At 38.4% G+C, this 23,197-nt stretch overlaps 1 protein-coding gene across 1 annotated transcript in view; it reads left to right on the top strand.

Annotated features, from left to right (window-relative positions):
* Positions 1-23,197, top strand: part of LOC122806323 (3-oxoacyl-[acyl-carrier-protein] reductase FabG-like) — a 194,737-nt gene that overhangs the window by 21,998 nt on the left and 149,542 nt on the right. The window contains exon 4 of the mRNA XM_044076641.1: positions 3,181-3,274. Coding sequence (XP_043932576.1) covers positions 3,181-3,274 — 94 coding nt within the window. The remainder of the gene's footprint in view (positions 1-3,180; positions 3,275-23,197) is intronic.

Here is a 23,197-nt window from a genome sequence, read left to right as displayed (position 1 = left end):
TCCTCAGTTAAGGACTCAGGGGAGTCCATGTGCCTCCTCTTGCACTTATGCTTGCAGGGCACTTCCTCGGGGGGGCTGTCCGAGGAGGCCTCGCCAGCAACATCTTGTTCCAATGGAACCATCTGGGACATTGAAGCAGGCTGTCCCTTTGGCCGGGTGATGGAAGCCTGGCCCAGCAGAGTGGGAGTGCAGGGAGGAGCCGAGACAAGGACCGGGGTCCGGATGCTCTCAACAGAGCCCTCTCCACAACATCGAAGGCCGAGGGAGAACCACTCTCTCTTGGATCCGAAAGTCGGCTCCCACTCGGATCCGATGAAGGGATCGGAACCGGCGCCAAGACTATCGGATCCGAAGGACCAGTGCGCTCTGACCTGGACGGAGCCGAAGGCACACTGAATCCCTCGGATCCGAAGCTCGGGCCACGGCTCCGAGAGGTCAGATCCAACAGGCTCGAGGGCAGGGTCGGATCCAAAGTACCAAGTACTGTCAGCGCCGACCCACCCCCGGCTCCAACGCTGCTCGGCTCCGAACGCTCCGAACCTGGATAGCGGGTCGGAGAAGGAGCAATAGGATGGAAAAAGGGTGTCGAGCTCCCCCCTGAAGGGGGGGGAGGCAAGAGCACTCCCATCTGCAGCTGGGCCTGGATGAACCTTTGCATCATCCGGTCCAAGTTTGCATCGGACATACTAAACGTAGCTCTCGAAGAGGTCACCGAGGCAGGCCTGAAATGCCGCCTCGATGACCTCGATGGAGATCGGGCCTCCTCCTCGGGCCCTGGGGAGAAACAAGGGGATCGGAGCCGAGGAGGAGGAGACCTAGAAGCAGTGGAGGGAGAAGCCCGCTTAGCTGGCAAGGCCGAAACGGAGGTCTCGGCCCGCCGCTTGTGGTGCTTCTCCCTCCATTTCTCCTCCTGGCCTCCCTGTCCTCTGACACTTTAGCGGGAGTTTGAGTCCCGGACGGAGGAAAGGGGGCAGGAATGGCAGCAACCACAGGCTGTGGTGGAGCCACGGGAGCAGTGGAGGCCGGAGACGAGTCTGGGGGTGAAAGTCCTGCCAAGACCAGCTTCGACCTCTGCTCTTTCAGTGCCCTGGGGTTGAACGCTGCACAAATGGTACAGCCTGAGGAGAGGTGTTCAACCCCAAGGCACTGAACGCACCGAGTGTGGCCATCAGCCGGGGAGAGCTTGTGGCCACACTCGGTACATTTAGAAAAAATGGCTTTTGGGGCCTCAGCCATACTTAAAGAAAAGTAAGTAACAGACACACACAGGCCCCAAAAAACACAACACCAACACACATACTCTAACGACCAGCGATGGGAGGGAAAACTACTTAAAAAAATTATTTTTAATCTAAAGGGAACCTAACACTTACACACTTAAAAATTTTAGTGAAAGTTTAGAAAGTTGACAGAAAATAGAAACTTAACTGCCCAGTACTAGACGAGCTCACAGGAATCCAGCTATCCACAAGCTCGGCAAACTAGATCTGAGGTCATGGAGGGTTAGCAGGGGATTATGGGTGGGGGAGGAGCTAGGAGCTCAGATCCATTAGCTTGAAACAAGTTGCCGGCTCGGATCCGATATCGGATCCAAGACCCACATGTTGCTGACAAATGAACTCCCTACTTCAGATTGTGAGTTTTACCTTAGTCCACTGCATAGTCACATGAAGACAGGAAGGCACTCCACAGAATTAGTTATTTGTGGATGTCTGATCTCTAATGTGGTTAAGTCACTGAGTCATGGTTTAAGTTATTACCGTACAATGCAAGTTATGGATCAGTCTTACAATAATTTATTAGCATTTTTTTTACTGCTTAAGGAATAAATTGTCCATTTATTTAGAAGTAGAGAAATTCTATGGTGTCAGAAAAGAAATGTTTTTCACACAAAGCAAAAATGATTATTGCTATAAGAAAACTCTTCAAACTATTTCCATTACTTTTGGAGTGAGTTATTTTTAACTAAGTATTTTTGAGTTTCTGGCCTTTTTGTATGTTCATTTTTTTAATCTCTGAGTTGAGGTCTTTCAATTATTATAGGTGGAGACTGATTCAGGTAGGAGGGATGGAATTTTGGCTCAATGTATTTTTCATTTGGGCTGTTTTGATTATATCAGGAAAGTCCAAAAATTAAGGTCCTCACATATTTTTGCTTTGATATTTACTACTGGTTCAATGAACGTGAGCATGCAATGTTTATTACAACAATGAGCAATGATTATTTTTATATCCCAAGTAGACTCTGGAGAATTTTTCCTCGGGTAGACAGCAAATGTTGGCGGTGTGATGGGGAAGGAAGAGGTAACTGGGAACATGTTTTCTGGGAGTGTAATGAGTTGGCAGACCTTAAAGATTCCCTGCAGACTACTCTATCAGATACAGAATCAGACTTGCCTAAACATAGTAAGGCCTTGCTGAGTCTAATTATGATGTCTGCCAGAAAAGCTATTACTAGAAAATGGAAAGCAAAAGTCTAAACCAACTGTACTAGAAGTAGTAAATATAGTGACAGAGGTAAAACAAATGGCATTCCAATCTTTAGAAAAGGGTAGGACCAAATTACATGGAAAAAATGGCAAGTGTTAGATCAATGCATACAGGGGAGGAATTAGGTTTAAAAGAAGGCAGGATTTGAATGAGCTACATAATGTTTGACTGACAATGATTGTGTAGATTATAAGTGATGTATAATGTTTGCAACTAAAATTATGTCAATAGGGATTGTTTTCATATATATATATATATATATTTTTTTATATATATATATATATATATATATATATATATATATATATATATATGCATGTTTGTCTATGTCATAAGTGATAATTTAATAAAGATGTTTCTTGTTTAACAAAAAAAAAAATACTGAGCAATGATTAATCTTCCTGTTTTCCTCCTGTATTTTTTTTATTCTAACATTTTTGTAATTCCATTTTCTTTTGACATTTTACCCTACAGGCTTTTTCCTTCCTGTTTGTCCTCTGATTCTTGCTACAAAGCTACATTTTGCTTTTCCTGCACCCCTCTAGATGTTATTATAATTTTGTGATATGCATGCTTATGATATTATTTGCATTTACTATTGATACCACCTGAACAAATGCTTTACAAGCATATTAGGTCTCTTTAGTATTTTTGATATAAGACTGCTGTGTATTTTGCCTTGCCTTACAGAGCGGTATACCATCTTACCATGCTGGCAGTACCCCACCTAATTAAATCCAAAGGCTGCATCGTAAACATATCTAGCATTTGTGGAATACATTCGGTGAGTATCCTCCCAAAAACTTTTTTTGGATGTAGACTCCAAGCAGATAGTAGCACTGCTATAAATTTTTGTTTATGCCCTCCTTACTCAAACACCAGACTACAATGTTGATCCTTATGGTGTCAGGAGACAATGGCTTTAGTAAGAGTTAAAATAAGGGAAGTACAGGCTTGTTTTACTTTTATGTTACTGACCTTATACTTGGAAGAATAATAACACTGACAGTTTTCAGACATGCATAGAAACATATGAAGAACTGCTAGAGTAGTTATAAGCTATCAGATATTAAGTTATTGCACAAATAGGCTTGTTTTGTAACACAAAACTGTCTTTTCATCAAAGAACCTCACATTTGTCTCTGCTATATGCATTGTCATATGGACACCTCATTCTCATTTATTTATTTCTAGCTTATGGAAAACCATGAATGGAACATATACATTCGTGATTTCCTTCATCCTTTCAGTGAAATCATGCATGCTAAGATTTGTCCTGATTATGTCCCTTTAAAGAATGCCTTCATTTTTATTCTGCCCTAAATTGAACTTCTTCATCTATATTTCCATTATACTTTAATGGCCCTAAATGCCAGACTCACATTTCCCTTGCTTTTCCATATGTTTTCCACCTTTATCTGTCTACCTAATGTTAGTTATTCTTCTTTGCATTCCCATCAGAAACTATAGGTCACTGTGAGGCATGACCATCCGAAATAAAAACATATTCTAACTTTGGACTCCCAGGGGCTCCCTAAAATTGTACAGTTATCTTTGCATTCATTCTCTGTACCACTATGGCACTATATTCAAATATTTGGTTATCTTTGCCCATAGCTACATTGTGCTGGCCTGTATGATTCATCATTCTAGTAGCGATTCACAGATAAATCCCTTTTAGTCTATAATGTAGCCAGGTAAATAAGTGAATACTGTTCTAAGTATCCAGCCTGTTAGTATAGGTAAATAAGTGAATACTGTTCTAAGTATCCAGCCTGTTGGTATAGGTAAATAAGTGAATACTAGTCGAAGTATCCAGCCTGTTAGTATAGGTAAATAAGTGAATACTAGTCTAAGTATCCAGCTTGTTAGTATAGATAAATAAGCGAATACTAGTCTAAGTATCCAGCCTGTTAGTATAGGTAAATAAGTGAATGCTGTTCTAAGTATCCAGCCTGTTAGTATAGGTAAATAAGTGAATGCTGTTCTAAGTATCCAGCCTGTTAGTATAGGTAAATAAGTGAATACTAGTCGAAGTATCCAGCCTGTTAGTATAGGTAAATAAGTGAATACTAGTCGAAGTATCCAGCCTGTTAGTATAGGTAAATAAGTGAATACTAGTCTAAGTATCCAGCTTGTTAGTATAGGTAAATAAGCGAATACTAGTCTAAGTATCCAGCCTGTTGGTATAGCTAAATAAATGAATACTAGTCTAAGTATCCAGCCTGTTGGTATAGGTAAATAAGTGAATACTAGTCTAAGTATCCAGCCTGTTGGTATAGGTAAATAAATGAATACTAGTCTAAGTATCCAGCCTGTTAGTATAGATAAATAAGTGAATACTAGTCTAAGTATCCAGCCTGTTAGTATAGGTAAATAAGTGAATACTAGTCTAAGTATCCACCCTGTTAGTATAGGTAAATAAGAGAATACTAGTCCAAGTATCCAGCCTGTAGGTATAGGTAACTAGGTGAATACTAGTCTAAGTGCCCTGAAGGGCCATTTTAAGTTTAGCCAATAACCTGAGGTTAGAATTAAACCCTGTACCTTGTGTATATGAGGTGAAAACTTAAACATTATGCCCCCCCCCCCCAGTTTTTTGGGCTTTATACTCCAAAATGGAAGATCTTGCACTTATCATTGAAATAAGATTTCAATTTTCCAGCCAACTGAACAGTTTGCCCAGGTTCTGCTGCTGTTCTTCAGTCTGTCCCATCTTTACCAATCAGTCCATGAGAGTACATCAGGGTGAATTTTCCATTTCCCATTCAGTGGTCAAGGTTACATTTGAATATGGTTAGGGATGAACTCTGCTTTACATGGGTGAGTAACATATTCTAGAGCATGAGGATCCTTTCAGACCCATATCTGTCTCAACAGCATGTTCTGTTTATGTTGCAAGCCAAGTTTAAACCCTGGATCTAGTGTTTCAGGTGCTGTCCATTTTGTAGATGTGCAAAAGGTCCATCAGGGCTGGATCTGATGATGCCTTACATGCCAGGCATAAATCACCTCTCAGTAACCTGTAGGAGACTGTGTATAGTGATAAGGTTTTAGGGCAATCTGTATAGAAAAATGTGTTATTACTCTAGAATCTCTTGGTTAGGGATCTCTGTGGGGATTTCAGTTGTTGCACATGCCTGGTCAGGTATATAACAATGGGGACATTGTACTCAATGGTGGATCTGATAAGGGACCAGTAAAGTGGTACTATAACTTCCTAGGAGCTAAATGCCATACACTTACTTATAAGCTGGGTGATATAGAATGATTTTCTTATTACCTTGGCTACATGTTGGTGAAAGACTGATTATTGTTTACATATTCTCAGAGATCCCAAACTACTGGCTAAGCTCTTAGTGATGTCTTGTTGATAGAGTAATTAATCTGGGTGGTTGTTTAACCAAATGCATTATAATGCAGTTCTTGGCATTGAGTTTTAATCCATAGCTTTGGAACCAGTCATTTGGCTGTGTTAGACCCACTTGCAGGATGCTAGTGTTTTGGAGGAATTTATGATAGTTCTCAATTTGCAGTTGTCTGTTGATTTAGTGAGACAAAGACCCTTGACATTAACCTCAACCTCCAAGAAGTAGATGCCAAACAAGAGTGGGTCTAGTACTGAGCCCAGTGGTACTCTGCTGGTGACCACCTGTTGGTGGAACTGGTCTCTGACCTTTTGGATCCTATTTGTAAGCCAGCATGCAGTTTAGCAAGATATATAAGGATTTATGCCAGTTTGGTGAGCTTGTCAACAATACTTGTGTGGGGTATTTTATTGAACACCTTAGCCAGGTCAAAGTAGGCAGTGTACACCATTTTCCCCTCATTCGTTGTCTTGGTGACCCTCTTAAACAAGTCTACTATATTAAGTAGGCATCACCTTCCTTTGACAAAACCAAACTCTGATAGGTCCAATGCCTGTAAGTTGCAAATGTCTTTGTTGATCATTTCCATGATAATTAATTTCATGGCTTTGCATATTAAACTAGTCACACTAATGGGGCTTTGGTTTCTATGATTCATTAATGGTATGTTCTTGTGAAGATGGATAACGATTGCAGTCCTCCATTCACATGGTACGTAGCCTGTTTTGAGGCTGTACTTGTAAAGTGAGTCAAATGCTCCTGAGAAGTCATGCTTCAAGCTACTTAGGAGGCAACAGGGGATATTATCTGGGCCTGATTCAAGCTATTTTTGGCCTTAGTGAATGCCGCCATGATCTGCTTCCTGCAAATAGTTGAGAGAGGTATGCTAGTAGAGATTTCATGTAGGGGTTGGGTACGGGTTAAAGCTAGAGCTAAATTTGTCAGCCAGCAGATTCAGTATATCACTCTTCTCACAGAAGGTGGTACTGTTTACCACCAGTTCACCATATTGCTGTGTGTTGCCTTTAAAAGGTTTCAGACATAGCTGTAGAAGGCCTTGTGGTTGTCTTTAGCCTGAGAGGCTATCTTGACCTTGTATGTGGCCTTATTGGATGTAATTAGTCCTCTTAGTTTCCTGTATAATTTAATTAGTGAGCTCTTGTCATTATGAGAGTTGCTGTTTCTGATTTTGGCTATGACTTTTTTCCTTTTTTTATATACCTTGCAAAAGGTTAAGATTCCACCCGTGTGGTTTGTTTTTGGGGTTTGTTTTGAGGAAGAATGGGACCAGTACTGACTGCTGCAGCTCTGTGCATCACACCAGAGTGTCTTGATGAAGCTGGGTGTCATGCTTACTATATGTCTCTGCTTAAGTTGTTCATTCTTCATCTGTGGCATTGGATACATTTAGTCTATCTTGCTCTGCCAGCTCTGGAGCTATGCTGCTTAGTTTAATTCACAGGCTGCACTAAACCAAGGACAATATAAATGCAAATATGTTGTGGCTGTGTATGTATTTGTATCATTGTGTACATGTCTGTGTGCAAGGGTGATGTGTTTTCAAATGTTATTGGTGAAGGTATACATGTCTCCATGTGGAGGTATGTATGTACTTGTGCATGGTGTGTGTTGTATGTCTGCCTACAAAGAACATACAAGGATGTTAATAGAAGATCTATATTCTTCACAGATATTCCAAGGCCACTGAGTCTTATGATCAATCCTACCTTGGCAGAACCCTCCATCAGGCCTCAACTCCTTTATCCAGGAGGGCCATATCAGTCAATATTGGAGTACATTTGAGAATATCCATCCAGTAATCTAGTTTATGTTTAAGGGACATTAGTGAGTTGCACTGCTTAACATGAAGTGAAAGTTTATTCCAGTGGTTTGGGAAGTGCTGATTTATAAACCTGCCCTCCTCCAATGTGTTTTATTTATATGATAGGGAAGATTTATGAACCTGGTTCTAGTACTGGTGGAGATGTTAGACTTGCAGATAAACAAAAGTTTCAGGGCAATTGAGTCGCTAATGTTGCAGTAAGTGAGACAGAGATCTCCTCTTAAAAGTTTATAAGCTTAATGGGACTGAAGTTCCTGCCTCTCTTGGTAGCTCTTGGACAGTTCAGGGACATTAGGCTTGTGATCATTTTTGGTAGGATGTCTTTAAGGTCCTTCTAATTGGTTGATGTGCTTAGAGTGAAACATCCCAAAAAGGGCCTTGTATTTGATAATTGGGCTGATCCATCTTGAGTATAAGGAAGTGATTGCCGCTTTAGACTTGATAATATTCCTTTGGCAATTAGCTCATTAAATAAAAGGATTTCCTAACAACTGCTGTCACATGATGGTCTAAACAAAGGGAGCTATACATCCCAGTACTTAGGTCCCTCACCACATTTTCATTTTCAAGTGTTATGATGTAAATACAACATGATAAGGACAGCAGTTGTCTACCAAAAGTGATGATACTACACATTTCTGGATTTAGTTTGAATCCATTTTAGTACACCAAGAGTTTACCAGGAACAGCTCATTCTGGAGGGTTTGGTGCCATAAGGTAAATTAACAACCACCCACAGTTTACAGTCAACTGTAAATTTTGTTTTCCAAAAGTCTTGGCTCTCTGATTGGAGATCTATGAAGTAAGTACCAAAAAAAGTGGAGGTCTCAACATCGAGCACTGAGGGACACCACTGGTCACTTTCATACTTTGAAGAGGCACCTGAAACTCACACTGTGTGGGGTCCATATGTCAGCTCGCTTGTTATCCACCTTACCACATATGGCTGGGTTTTTAAGGCATTTAGCTTTTTCTATAATGCCAGCATGGGGAATAGTATTGAAGACCTTCGACAGGTGAAGATACACCACATGCAATGCACAGCCTCCATCTACAGGCTCTGTAAGCCTTCTTAAGAAGTTTTTCAGAATACATTTTCAGGATTTAGTCTCACAAAGCCAGACATGGGGGGGCAAGTCTAACAATATATCTGATATCACAGTTTACACTGAGTACTGCAGCTGCTCCCTGCTAATTTGCCCATGCCCTGTCTTCTATCTTTTCTTTGTTCTGTCTTAACAATCATGTGCAATGGTTGTAGCCTACAGATATTTTAACTGAGCTCCATTTCCTAGATATATTCACTTTAAGATATCTAAGATAATGACCATCTGTAATGGTTACATGTTTTTGCTCAAAACGTAGAAACACTTGACAGTTAATACAACATAAATCCCAATAAAACACAAGCATGTTCATCAGAAACCCTACAGAGTCAAACCATGTTGCTGTGAAGCTTCTTACAAACTCGGTAATGCTGTCACTGTACTACTGCATACATTTACCATGTTTTGACAGGTGTCAGGATAAGTGTCAAATGCTATGGTTTGAGAGCTACTTTGATGGCTAAGCAGGTGTTATATCACTCCTTTTAAATGTTAAAAAAAGGATTAAAAGGTCGTTTCCGTATTGCCAGGCAACAAATAAGTAAATTTTGTGTATGTGTGTGTGTGTGTGTGTGTGTGTGTGTGTGTGTGTGTGTGTGTGTGTGTGTGTGTGTGTGTGTGTGTGTGTGTGTGCATTCTCATTAGTTACTTCTCCATTGCAATAAAATGCAATGCAGAATATCAAAACTCCACTTGAAGCACCCTCATTTAATTGCTCCAGTTGCATATCTACTCTAAATATTTCTACGTATAATAAAACAGTGGTATGTTGTTAAGCTGTGTTTTGTCACAAAATACAAAGCAGAATGTCACAGCTCCAGTAACACAGCTATTTTTACAGCTACGAGAAAATAGCTCTTGAACATCATGACTGTTTATAATTAAAAATAAAAAAAGATATGAGACAATTTCAGAATTGCAAAGAAATTTAAAAATAAAACCCTTATCATGTATGTTTGAGTTGTGTGCGTGTGTGTGTGTCTGTGTTTGTGCTACCTCTTCATTCCTGTAAAGTACAATGCAAAATGTCACAACTCCTGTATCAAATGTTGCTTTCTAGAATTCTAAGAGTCATAGACACACACACACACACACACACACACACACACACACACACACACACACACACACACACACACACACACACACACACTCATGTAGATCTGCAATCAGAAATACATATTCACTATTAGCAATTTCTGATCTAACAGTTTGTTAAATATACCACTACAAATAAACAAAGATAGGGACTACTTTCTTTTTTTAAAAATAACACCAAGAAATAAACACACCTATTAAAATGTAAAAAAATTGCAATAAGAACAACAAAAAAGAATCTCAGACACCACTTTCAAAGTTCAGTAATGTTCTCTATGGTAGAAATTATAGGGGAAAAAAATAAAAGTTAAAGGTGTGGGGCAATGGGGAGTGCCTCTACCATTAAATCAGGCCTACAGGTTATACAATTATTTACATATAATGCCCACCTTATCAGGCAGTATTGCTCACTTAAAACAGCCATCCAGAATACCTTATCATGAATGGTCAACTGCAGAAACCTTGGTCCAATATTTTGTATAAATCTGAATTGTAAGCAAAACTATTTACATAGTTAAATCACTTCACTGAGAAACTTCTTAGCAGCTATGCAATCCTGCCAGAAAACAAATGGACCCACTTGTGCTTTGACAACTTTTTGATAGCTTAATAAACAGCTGTCAAATGCCACAGTTTGATACCTTTTTTGACAGCTGATGGTCAAAAGAGCTATCAAATATCATGCTTTGTTAAGTGTTTTTTTTGGCAGCTATCAAAATAGCTGTCAAACTGCAAACCTAGTATCTGGCAGTTTCAGATAGCAAAGGAACACATAAATAAAACATTTTATTTTAGTCTAATATGTAAAATATTCCACCAGAATTCCACTATAACTAAACAAGTAAGGGGACAGACATTTTTAAAAGAGAAAGAAAAGAAAAATTGACAGAGTGAATGAGTGGGAAACAAAAACAATCTTTATAATTAAAATGTTACAATGAAAACTCAACACAGCAACAAAAGCAGAAACTAATTTCTAAGTGCAATATTTCCCTCAGTGGTTGACATCTGGGGTATTATTGATGGCTCCAAGTTTTTAGTCATCAGCAAACTTTGTCAGCCACTGGCCTTTGGTGTCTGCTTTAATGTCAGAGAAGTAGATAACAAAGAAGAGTGGTCCCAGGTTCAATTGTTGAGGGAACTCACTGGTAACAACTCTTTTAGTTGACAGTGTGCCTGCAACACTAATGGACTGAGTTCTGTTAGTGGGTCAGTTTGCTAAGTATCAGGTAAGAGTTTATATTTAATTGGATTAACTTATCTAAGATTCCTGAGTGTGGAAAGGTACTGAAGGCTTTGACCAAGTCCAGGTAAGCTGTGCCACATGAAACATTTTACCCGAGTCAAATGGCTTAATGACTTGCTCAAAAATGTCCACCAAGTTTAAGAGGAAGGATGTCCATTTAGTAAACCTAAATTGGTTAGGGTCTAGGATTTGAAAACTGATTATGTCCTTGTTTCTGAGGTCCATAATGTGCTCCATTGTCTTACAGATAAGGCTGGTGAGGCTAATATGTTTCTAGTTGCCCAGGGCAATCATGGGCACACTTTGTGGGAATGACTAAAGCATTTCTCAATACTTCTAGCATAAATCCAGTTGAGAAGTTGAGATTGAAGAATTGTAATAAGAAGTTAATCAGGCTGTGTTTCTTGATGACAAGAAGACAATCTGGCACATTGTCAGGACACATGGAGCTTAGTGTTTTAGCCTTAGAGAGAGTACTTAGGTCTTGCTCAGAGATAATTTTGGGGAGATGGCATAGGCAAACTAATATGATATGAGTAATTTGGGGGAGATAGTGGGGTAATGTTTGAGCTGAATTTGCTCTCTAATTTGTTGGCAATGTCCTCAGGGGTGGAGAATGTAGTGTTATTTTGGATTAACACTGAGCATTGCTGGTTAGTTTAAATTAGGTTCTTGACATTTCTGAGGAAAGCTTAATGGTTATACTTGGCATGGATAGTGAGTTACAATTTATAGTTGCTCCTGGAGAATTAGATTTTATTTCTAAGTTATTTACTGAACAATTTTTGTGTTTTTCTAGCTGGTGGAGTGTTACATTTCTTTTCTTTATTGTATAGTTTGTTGACAGTGGGGATCCATCAAATGGGTTTGTTCTTAAATTTGATGCTATATTTATTTCTTAGGGTTTCCAAGCCCTCACTGATGGACATGGAATTTGTGTGGGGAAAATGCAGTGTGTGAAGCAGTTTCCACTAGGTAAGGTGGGTGCTTGAATTTTTATTTATTTATTTATTTTACATTTGTTAACCGGATTAGTCTAGCTGAGCGTTTAGCTCGTTTTCAGTGGAGACCCGAGGAGAAGAGCTCCACAGTCAGTATTACATTTTACTTACAGTCAGTAAGACATTTTCAATTGCAACTAAACAAATAGTTAGAGAGATAACATTTACAATAAATCATACAGAAAACAGATGGGTAACAATTTCATCAAGGTATCAGTTAGCTGGGGTAAGATTGCCTTAGAGCAGACTCTGAAGTTGAAGGGATTTCAAGGTGACTCAGGTCTCACATAGGGAGTAAATGGTACTGCATAATGGTCATAGCTGACCAAGGATTTAGTAACTGTGGGCTCTGAACACAGGGTGCTATATTTGGAAGAACCATGTCTAATATCGTTGAAGGAATTGCCAGTAACAATATCCAGGAATCTGCACATACTTTTTGTGGTGGGTTAGGTTCCTCAGTTAATGAATGAATAGTTGAAGTCACCCAAGAGGATAGTTTTTGGTTTTATGGTGAGGGGTGTCAGTTTAAGATATGTTTTATTATCCACCATTGTTATAGAGAGGTTATAGTAGTTGGCTATGTGGTAGTGAGTTGTGTTTATCATGAGAAGCATGTCAAGGAGTTCTAGGTCATTGCCTGTATAACAAGTCTGGAGTGAAATTGTTTCTTAGGAACACAGATACACCCCACCAGCAAAAAATGTCCAATTTGGTGTTAGGTCTGTAGAAGTAGTAGGTATTATTACCCTGCACTGTGGGAGTGCTTTTTCTGTTGTGAAAATATATTTTACTAATAATCCCCATAGCTATATTTTCAAAGGTTAGGAATGCCTGTAAGGACTGCAGCTATTCATTCCTGTTCCTAGCATTGAGTAATATGACTGTCGTATGATTTCAGTTGTGGTTGACTATGTGGGTAATTTGAGGAGATGGCCCTTGCCTAAAAAAGGAACTATGGGGGAAGAAAACATTTTAGGCCATATACAGAAACCATATGGACAAAGATGCAGACCATCCATTTCAGAGTAGACTGGGTTGTAAACCAGCTCATCCTAGCCATATATATATATATATATAATTAAAAATGACAAGTAGAAACAGACCAAATAATTTAAACAACTTCTTGGACTTGAAGAAAACACACAGAGCCAAACCGGCGTTGAGTGCTTTCATTCCATTTAGTATCAAGAACTTCATTAGAAAATGAAGCACAAGAGTAGTGTTTTCACTAAAATATGTGTAACAGCTCATAAAAATGTAAAAAGCTACCAATGAGAGACAAATATGTCTGAATTTCTATAAACACAAATATTTAATCTAGTAACAGCCAGGAAAGGTGTCAAAAAGGGTAGAGTTATGTATTCCATCTCAGAGCACACCTGATATTCAGGTTTTCATTAAAGGAAAACTCCACCCTAGAACTAAAAAAACTGTTTGTTTTTTTCACTCCGTCTTTGTTTCCTGACCTATTTTAACAGCTAAAATCACTCTAAGTGCTTTATTTGTAATTTTAGCTTGTTTTCCACAACATGGCTACCAATGTATCAACATGATCTTGTGCTCCCTCAAGCCTTTCTCTTTCCCATAATACTTTGCATGACTCATGCCAGACATAAGGAAGTAACTTTGAATTCCCATACCATTGACACATAATGGGATTTGGGAGGGTCACTGTTATTTTCTTTGCTTCTCTGAAAGGACTGCTTCTTTTCTGTCTCTAATCACCCTCATTTATGTTTGGCTCTGACCTTGGTTTACACTACACTTAGAAGTATCCAGCTACAGCCAGAAAAGTAAATAAATTGCAGGTCTTTGTTCAGTGTTTTCTTTTGTAGTTCAAGAGGAATTGAGAGTCCCCTCCCCCCAAACTACTGCAGAGGTGTTAAAACTGTCACTGCACTGAGAGACCCTTGTAGAATCAGTTCCTCAGACTACAAAAGAAAACTCTGAACAAAGGCCTGTGAAAATAGACTCTATCCTAGTTGGACTTTCCCAGTTAACAAATGTTAAATAAAATAAATAAAATAATTCATAGCTAGCTGTAGAACACCCTCTACATTCCCTTATGAGCATGATTGCTATCTTAACACATTAGATACAATTTCCATTAAACATAAGACCTTTCTACTGGGAGACTTCAACTATCCATTGATAAACTGGCTGACCTACACTGCCAGTGGTCACCATGCCTAGTGCTTCCTTGACATTATAAATGGTAACTGTCTTTGACAAATAGTTAACTATGCTACTAGGGGCCCTCAATATCCCGAATCCAGTCCTCCCAAATTTGGCCACTTCTTGCACAGCTCCATATGTATCATCATGTCTTGTTAAATCAGACCATAATTTAGTGACCTTTTCCTTTAAAATTGGTGGTACTTCCACTGTAAATGGCTCTGTGCTTAGGGACTTCTCAAAAGCAAACCTTCTCTAGTTACTTGATGACTTAAATACTTGCTATAATCATCCTTTGAAGGATCCTATTGCTAGAGATACAACCTATTTCTCTAACTTCTACTCCCATGTAAATAGTATCTGCAACAAATGTAATGAGAAGTTTAAAAATAAAACCCTTGTTTGCTGACTTCTGTTCATCAGTTGAGCTGTAAGGAGATCAGTACTTACTTTGTGGCATTAATAAATTCCTGACTACAAGATGACAATCCTCACATCATTTTTTATAGCTTTTTCTCTTGAGATTCTTCACTGATCAGTGATCTCTCTTTGTTTGCCTGTCAGTTTTAAGATAGTGTAGCTTCCGCATGTCTAAATTTGAATCCGCACACAAAGCGTCTGAATTCCTGACGTCTCCACTATGGACCATTATCAGATATAGGAATATTAGGTATTCTTTTTTGTCAATAATATAGACTTCTTTGCACAAATCATCCTTGTATTTGTTGTGTCTGCCAGTATAATCATCTCAGTGAATTTGGAATAGTAATCCACATATGACATACATGGCTTCTGTGAAGCAAAACAAATCATTACTCACTTAACTATGTGGAAGATCTGGAACTGGATATATTAACATTTCTTCCGTTGAACTGTTGTTATGCTTTGCAATACTACTGACAGAGCTTTGAACTACTTGTTCTATCAGTTGAGATTCCTGTACAAAACATTATCTCTCTTAATTTTTCAGTGAATGTTAATATTGTAAGTGTGATGAATACATTACTTGACAGGGGACTATTATTTTTCAGCATGGAACAATAAGCCTTGGAAACAAATTATTTCTTTTTGAAAGGAAAAAAAAATGAATATTTCCTTTACTGAGTACAATTAACTATTTAATCAGAAAAAATATGTGTTTCAGTACCTGCAATTCCAAGTCACTACATCTCGGAAATGCTTTATTTTTTTCTCATGTCATTGGTAACTGACATATTATCCAAAGGACCTCTAGTTCTTTGTCTAACAGCCCTTCTTACTTCTCTGGTAAATATATTCTACATGGTTTCCCTACCTTTGGTCAATCATAAAATGTATGACGTTGTAACTTGTGGAGTACAGTTCTATGAGATGCAAGTAGCCGATTGATGATTCCTATTGAAAATCATTGTTGACTTGGTTTCTGAGAGTCCACTGACAATCATACCAGTTTGTTGTATTCACTTATTCCTTCTACCAGATGCTACTCATTGAGTTATATTAGAACCAGTGTACTCATGGGCCTGCTATGTATAATTACTTGTCTGGTTCTCAGTATTGGTTTGTACATTATTTTCAGATCACATTTCTATATGTTACGTAAGTGTGTTGTGTAAAAATGTTCCAAATGTACTTTTGCAAAGGTTTGTGGTCTGTTTTCACATGAGATTATTAAGAACAGTCATATCTGATGGTACAGTGGTGCAGCAGTAGCATTGTCACCTCACAGCAAGAGGTTCTCTGGTTTGATTCTCAGCTGGGGTGCCTTCTGTGTGGAGTCTGCATGTCCTCCTTGCATTTGTGTGGGTTTCCTCCAGGTGCTCTGGTTTCTCCCACACTACAAAGACATGCATCTGGAGCCTTTCTCCCCGGGCTTCCGCTGAAAATTGGCTTTGTTCCAAGTTGGACTTTCCCGGTTAACAAATGTTAAATAACTAAATACATTTGTAGAATTTCTCAGCCATTCACTGTCAGTAACAGTTTTTTTCTATTTGGTGCATAGATTTTGTCCCTCTGTAAATGTTTTTGATCTAAACAAAACTGTTATGGTCTGTTTTGGAATCATAACTTATTCTCTTCATAGTATGTTGCATAAAAAATTTCTTGAGCATTTCATAATTATTTCCTGTTCATGTCCCCATTCTAAAACTACATCTTCTTCCTCTAATAGTTTTCTTAGAGGCATAATTATCACACACGCACAACAGGAACTTTGTCAAATTACAGCATCAGTCACTGAAATCCCCATAATGGCTTGGCTTCTATTTTGGCTTTGACATTTGTACAGTTGTTATGTTTAGTCATATTTCTGACTGATGTTGAACTGTGACCCATGCATACCAGACTTGTTGCTCTGATTTTACAATTGCTCTAATTTAGTGTCAAATTATGCTGTCTTAGTCCACCCTGTAGCTGTGAACGCCACTTGTAATGACGCACTTGTGTATTACCCACACTAATATATCACTAGTAATATTGAGAGTAGCTATTTTGAACACCTCTCATTCTATACAACATAAGTCTAAAGCATCTGTATCTTCCTAATGGCACAATAAAAGTATATCATTTGGAGCTTTATTCATATACTGTTGTATGTCAGAAATCCAAAAATACATTTATTATTGAAAATAACTGAATATTTGGTATTCTTGTATCCCTTCTGCATTTGTAAGTCATGGGTAATGCTCTTTTTTTAGTTTATTCAGATATTACAAACCAACAAAACAGGAATCTTACCTTTCTTTACAACAGTAAGAAAGCTATTCATTCATGTTGCTTGCTCTAATTGCTTGCAGATGTCACCTAATCTCTCTGTTCCTACAATTTCCTGTTCATCTTTACTTCTGAATGTTACTGACAACAGTGTTTTCTTTGGTATACATATCACTGGCATAGAATCAGTTTTTGTCTGTGAAATTCCTCTCGCAACCTACTTAAACCTGTGAATTCATCAGCACAGCCAAGAAAGTAGTATCTATGAACACCCTGTGGAACATAACAATGATGTTAAATGGACAGAAAAAGTAAAAGAAAAAATAAGAAATTTAAAGGTACGGGATATGAAATAGGATGAAGTAACAATCAGAGAGATTGTAACAAAGTTAAGAAAAGACTCTAATTGGAAAACCCCAGGCCCAGATGCAGTACGTAACTTCTGGTTAAAAGTATTAACATCTTTGCATGAAGATTTAGCCATGTGTAAGAATTATTTATATGCGCACCTTAAACAGACACCAACCTGGCTAACAACAGGAAAAACAATGCTCCTACTTAAGAGTGAACCTGCAAGCTACCCTAAAAATTATAGACCAGTAACATGCCTTCTGATGATGTATAAACTATACACTGGAATTGATGCTGACAGAGTTTATAGTCATTTAGAAGAAAACTCAATTATAGCAATAGAACAAAGGGGCAATAAAAGAAAGTCATACGGAACAAAGGATCATTTGTTGTTAAATAAAGTCATAGTGGTGAATTGTAAAAAGGGGGAAAATTTAAGTATGGCGTGGACTGACTACAAAAAAAATTGATAGTATCCCACATTCATGGATAAAAGAGTGCCTACAAATGTATAAGATACACCCTACACTGATCGACTACATTATAGTGACCATGAAACAGTGGCAAACCACTTTGCAATTAAGCTCTGATAAAGGACAACTTATTATTCCAGGGATAAAATTCCAAAGGGGGATATTCCAGGGTGACTCTCTGTCACTGCTGATATTCTGTCTTCCCTTAATCCATTAAGCTGTCTACTTAACAACTTAGGTCATGGCTATAATTTGGCTCCTAGAAAACAACAAAGCGCAAAGACTTCTCATCTTCTCTTTGTCAATGATTTGAAACTGTATAGCACATCAGATGAGGAACTGAAAGCACAACTGTAAGTTGTCAAAACATTTTCATATGATATAAGAATGTAATTTGGTCTTGATAAATGTGCAAAAGCAACCTTTAAAGCAGGAAAACTGCAGCACCAAGAAAACATCAGTTTGGGACAAGAATGTGATATAAAAGAACTTGAGCAAAAAGGAGTGTATACATATTTGGGAAATGATGAAGGATCAACAATAAAACATGAACAAATGTGAATAAAATGTAGTAAGGAGTACTTTAGAAGACTTACATTAATCCTGAAAACAGCACTGATATCTAGGAATAAAATCCAAGCTATACACCAATTTGCTCTTCCTGTCCTAACTTACGGTTTTGGAGTCATTGACTGGCCCCAAAACACTCTGGATAGATTAGATAGGAAAACAAGAAGGATGCTTCATGCTCACTAAATGATTTATAAAAGATCAGTTTATACCAAGATTATATATTCCCCGTTCTGAAGGAGGGATGGGTCTACTTGAAATTGATGACATGTATAGATATGAAATCGTGGGACTTCACACATATCTACTGACCTCACAAGACCCAAATGTAGTGAAAGTTTTGAAACATGAGGAGAATAAATTTAAGATGACTTCCCTGCTTAGGTTAGAAGCAGCCTAGCCTAGGGCAGAAATATATCGGCGTCAAGCAGGAATGGAAATCAAACCAGACGTAGATAAAAATCAGGCAGCAACTGAATGTGCCAAAAAACAAAAGAAAGAATATAAAGTGAAGGACCAGATGAGAAGGGAAGAAATGTGGAAAATGCATAAATATAGTTGCCAGTATAGAAAACTTCTGGAAGAACCTCATGTTAATCAGGAATGAATGCAGGAATGGTTAAGGGGAGCCAAATTTAAACCAAGGGATGAAAGGTTAATATTGGTGGCCCAAGATAGTGGGCTACATACAGGTTGGTTTATAAAGTCCATTGAACATGTGGGCGAAACAGACAAATGTAGGTTTTGTAAAACAGAATTGGAAACAGTTGCACACCTTGTTGCTGGCTGTGACATACTAATGGCAGAAGGACTGTATAATGAAAGGCATAATAATGTGGTGAGACTGCTGCATGGGGATTGTGCAAACATTATGGTATTGAAGTGGCTGAAAAATACTGGAAATATGAGCCACAAAGCATCATAAAAAATGATGAAGGCAACATCACATCGGATCATCAATTACCAACAGTTCAAAGATAGATGCTGGAAACCTGAATATAGTGGTCCAGGAAAAGAAGACAAAAGTAGCATTGATCATTGAAATCACCTCACCCAGTGACTGCAGTGTCTTGTGTACAGAGAGACAGAAAGTCATAAAATATCAGGATTTGCAGACAGAAACAAGAGCAATGTGGAAGAAAGATATTCACATAGTTCCAGTAGTAGCAGGAGCAACGAGCCTTATAAATAAGAGTCTGCAATCATATTTAGATATGTTGTCTATACATGTAACTCCATACAAATTGCAGAAGGAGTCATTACTGGGCACATTGCGGATGCTGCAAAGAGCACTACTGGCTGACATCAAAGAGTGAAACAATATGAATTTCATGAACTTTAATCGTACTTTGACTTAGAAATGCTGTCCATTCCCATCATGGTATTTAAAACCCAAAAGATTTGGAGAAATTAAAGAAGGGTCCGAATGGAGGGATGAAAGGTCAGCAAGCAAAGGAGAGTAGTAGTGGTGAAATTGAATTAATCCTCAGGTCTTGGTGAGTACCTTCATGAAGTGGACCATGTTTTTCACAAAATCTCACCAAGGCGACACTGATATATAGACTGTATTTATATAGCATATATCATGGACAGAAGTAGGTCAAAGACTAAAAAAATATAGCTGGGTGCACAAGACCCAGGATAAAAAAGTGCCCTATCCTGGTAGGCACACTAGTGCCAGGACTGGAAAAATGGCAGTGTAGCATCCTCAAAATACAGAAACATTTCTACAATGGGGCCGGGCCAGGTCCAGGTGGAGGATGGCCCCCCTGTTGTAGAAGGAAGTAGCAGTCCAGAAAAATACAAAAACTGATAAGCCATAATTTTCTTGGGTGGCGAAAGCCAGGGAACCTTTTTGGCTAGGCTTATATAGGCCCCATGGCCGATAGCCTAGTACCTACCTATGAACCAAAGAAGAGGCATAAAGATGAAAGAGTGGACTATTGAGGATAAGAAAGCAACTATGTACTGTTACTATTATGCAAAAAGCCCAGAGTTTCCAGATATAAGATATACAAAAAGATTAAGAGATAAATTAGAGGAAAAAAATACTTCTGCAAGAAAAAGTGTCAGAAGCTTCAAATAAAAATTTGTGGTCATTAATAGAACAGATTTTTGAAAAACAGTATGTAGATCAAGAAACTTTGATCTGTTTGATCTGTTTGGAAAAAGAAGCATCTGAGGAAGTACAAAAACATAAACAACAAAACCTAAATATTTTCTGGTTATTTTTGAAAAGTATAAAAATCAGAAATATGGACATGGGAAAGAAAGAGAGATTTGATATGGTGCAATATTTATGCAAAGATAAAAGCCAAATTAATCTACATAAAGAAGGCAGCCCCAAAGATATTCAGAAAGAAATGCAGGCAAAGGCATCCAGACATGGAAAATTTCACAATAAAGAAATAATATCACAAAGAGGGAATGTAGAAAAGATGAATAGTAAGGTAGAAGTTAAAAAAAACAGAAGTTGAAGTTATGGAGTACTTGTGAAGTGAAGGATTTGATGTAGAAGGTGTAACACAGGTTACATCACAGCATGATGGAATGAGTCCCCAAAGTAAGGAGAAACAGGAAGGTCAGGAGACATCTGAAGAAGAAATATGGACATGGGAAAGAAAAACAGATTTAATATGGTGTAATATCTATGCAAAGGAGAAAGGAAAACTAATCAATACAAAATGAGCAGCGCCAAAGGTATTTGAAGAGAAATATAGGCAAAGGAATCCAGACATGGAAAGCTTTACAATACAATAAAATATGAAGACAAAGAGGAAAAGTATAAAAGGAGATCAGTAATGGAGAAGTTAAAGAAACAGAAACTGAGGTTATGGAGTACCTCCAAAGTGAAGGATTCAGTGTAGAAGATGTAATTCAGAAAGGACCACAGCAGGACAGAGCAATGGAACTCCAAATAAAGGGGAAAAAGTGGAATGGGAAGCAATTGGTCAGGTGCCATATGAAGATACTTTGCAGCCTTCCACAGGAACCAGTATAAACATTCACTTGAAGCTGGACAGCAAGGGGAAATTGTGGAAAAACTCTGACGCAGTTAATGTTGAGGAGTGATAGGTCAGTGAGTTCTAATATGACAGAGCAACGGATGGCACAGGATGAAATTGAAGAGAATGTTCCACAGGAAGATTGTATTTATTTATTTTTATTTACTTATTTCATTTGTTTACTAGGTAATGTTGGACTGGGTATGAGGCCCATTTTCAGAGGAGACCCAGGGAGAAAAGCTCCTGACATGCTCTGAGAAAAAAATTAATAATGCTAACAAGTTGGACGGTGCAGTGGTTGCATTGTCGCCCCACAGCAAGAGGTTCACCAGTTTGATTCTTGGCTGGGGTGCCTTCTGTGTGGAGTCTGCATGTCCTCCCTGTGTTTCCTCCTGGTGCTCCAGTTTTCTCCCATGTTGCAATGACATGCATCTAGAGCATTTCTCCCCAGGCCTCTACTGAAACTTGGCTTTGTTTCAAGTCGGACTTTCCTGGTAAACAAATGTTAAATAAATAAATAAATAATATTAATAATGTTTGCAATGTACATATAGCATAGTAAACTAAACAACTAACAATATTAACAAAAATAGTAAAGTTTGAGATGTATTAACAGTGTAAATTAATAGTAAAAACAATTAGTTAAATTGTAAAGACAAAGAAATACAGTTTCCAAAACAGAGTGTATGACCATGCAGTATTTACAAGGAGACATATTTTAGGTAAACAGAGACAGTACTGGTTGCAATGTGAGAACATTTTTATTGCCTAGGATGTAAGCAGTTTTATTTGCTAATAGAAAAAAAGTGTTGAAACAAGTTAGTCATGTGTGGACAACAACAGTAACTGTGGGGTACAAGCTAGTTTGGAGAGGGAGCAGTAATAGGAGATATGTTAGGATGAAGGTGGACTTAGCCAGGAGTATGACAGGAGCAGAGCAAGTGATTTGCTAGATGTTCTTTCAGGAGGTGTTTGAACTCATGATAGTTCGGGTTTTTAGCTATAGGTTGAGGAAGAGTGTTCCAGAGCTTGACAATTTTATAAGAGTGGAGGGAAGTGCCTTGTGTATTGTGGGGTTGTGTAATCTTTAACATTAGTTTGTTAAAGGATCTAGGTGATCTAAGATTTATATTGGGTTGGATTAGGTTAGTAAGTGCAGGGCAGTCGTTCGGTTGGTGAATTATTTTGTGGGCTATGGACAGTTGGTTGAAGGTTAGAAGGTTTGTGAGTTCTAACCCATTGAGTTGGGAGAGTACTGAGCAGTGGTGGGTTCTGTAAGGGTGGCCTGTAGCGAATTTGGCAATTTTGTTGTAGCAGGATTCTAGATTATTTAGGTCTGATTTACATATGTTGGTAAATATTTGGGATTTGTAGAGGAGGGTGGAAAGTAGTTGTGAGCGGGCAGTGCCTAGGCTGGAGTGGACTTTTTTGATGGTGAGGGAAATGTGGCTATCAAACCTTAGGTTATCATCTATTGCAACACCTAGAAGTTTGGTTTGTCTAGTGGGTTCTATTTTGGCTCCATTTGTGGAAAGAATTGTTAGTGGGGGCTAGCATGTTTTGGGCTTGTTATAACTGAAAACTATTAACTTGGTTTTGTTTGGGTTAAGTATTTGCTTATGGTTAGGAATGTTTGAATTTTTGTTTATAGTTCCTGGGGGGATAGGAGCTGAGCAGATAAGTGTGGGGTTATCAGCATACTGGACTATGGAGGCTAGTTGGGTTGCAGAGCTGAGGTTGTTAGTAAAAATTGTAAAGAGAAGGGGCCAACTATGGA

Source organism: Protopterus annectens, chromosome 7.part0, assembly GCF_019279795.1.
Source record: "Protopterus annectens isolate FY-2018-M chromosome 7.part0, PAN1.0, whole genome shotgun sequence".
Lineage (NCBI taxonomy): Eukaryota > Metazoa > Chordata > Ceratodontiformes > Protopteridae > Protopterus > Protopterus annectens.
Note: the sequence above shows the minus strand (reverse complement) of the source record. Positions and strands in the feature narration are given on the sequence as shown.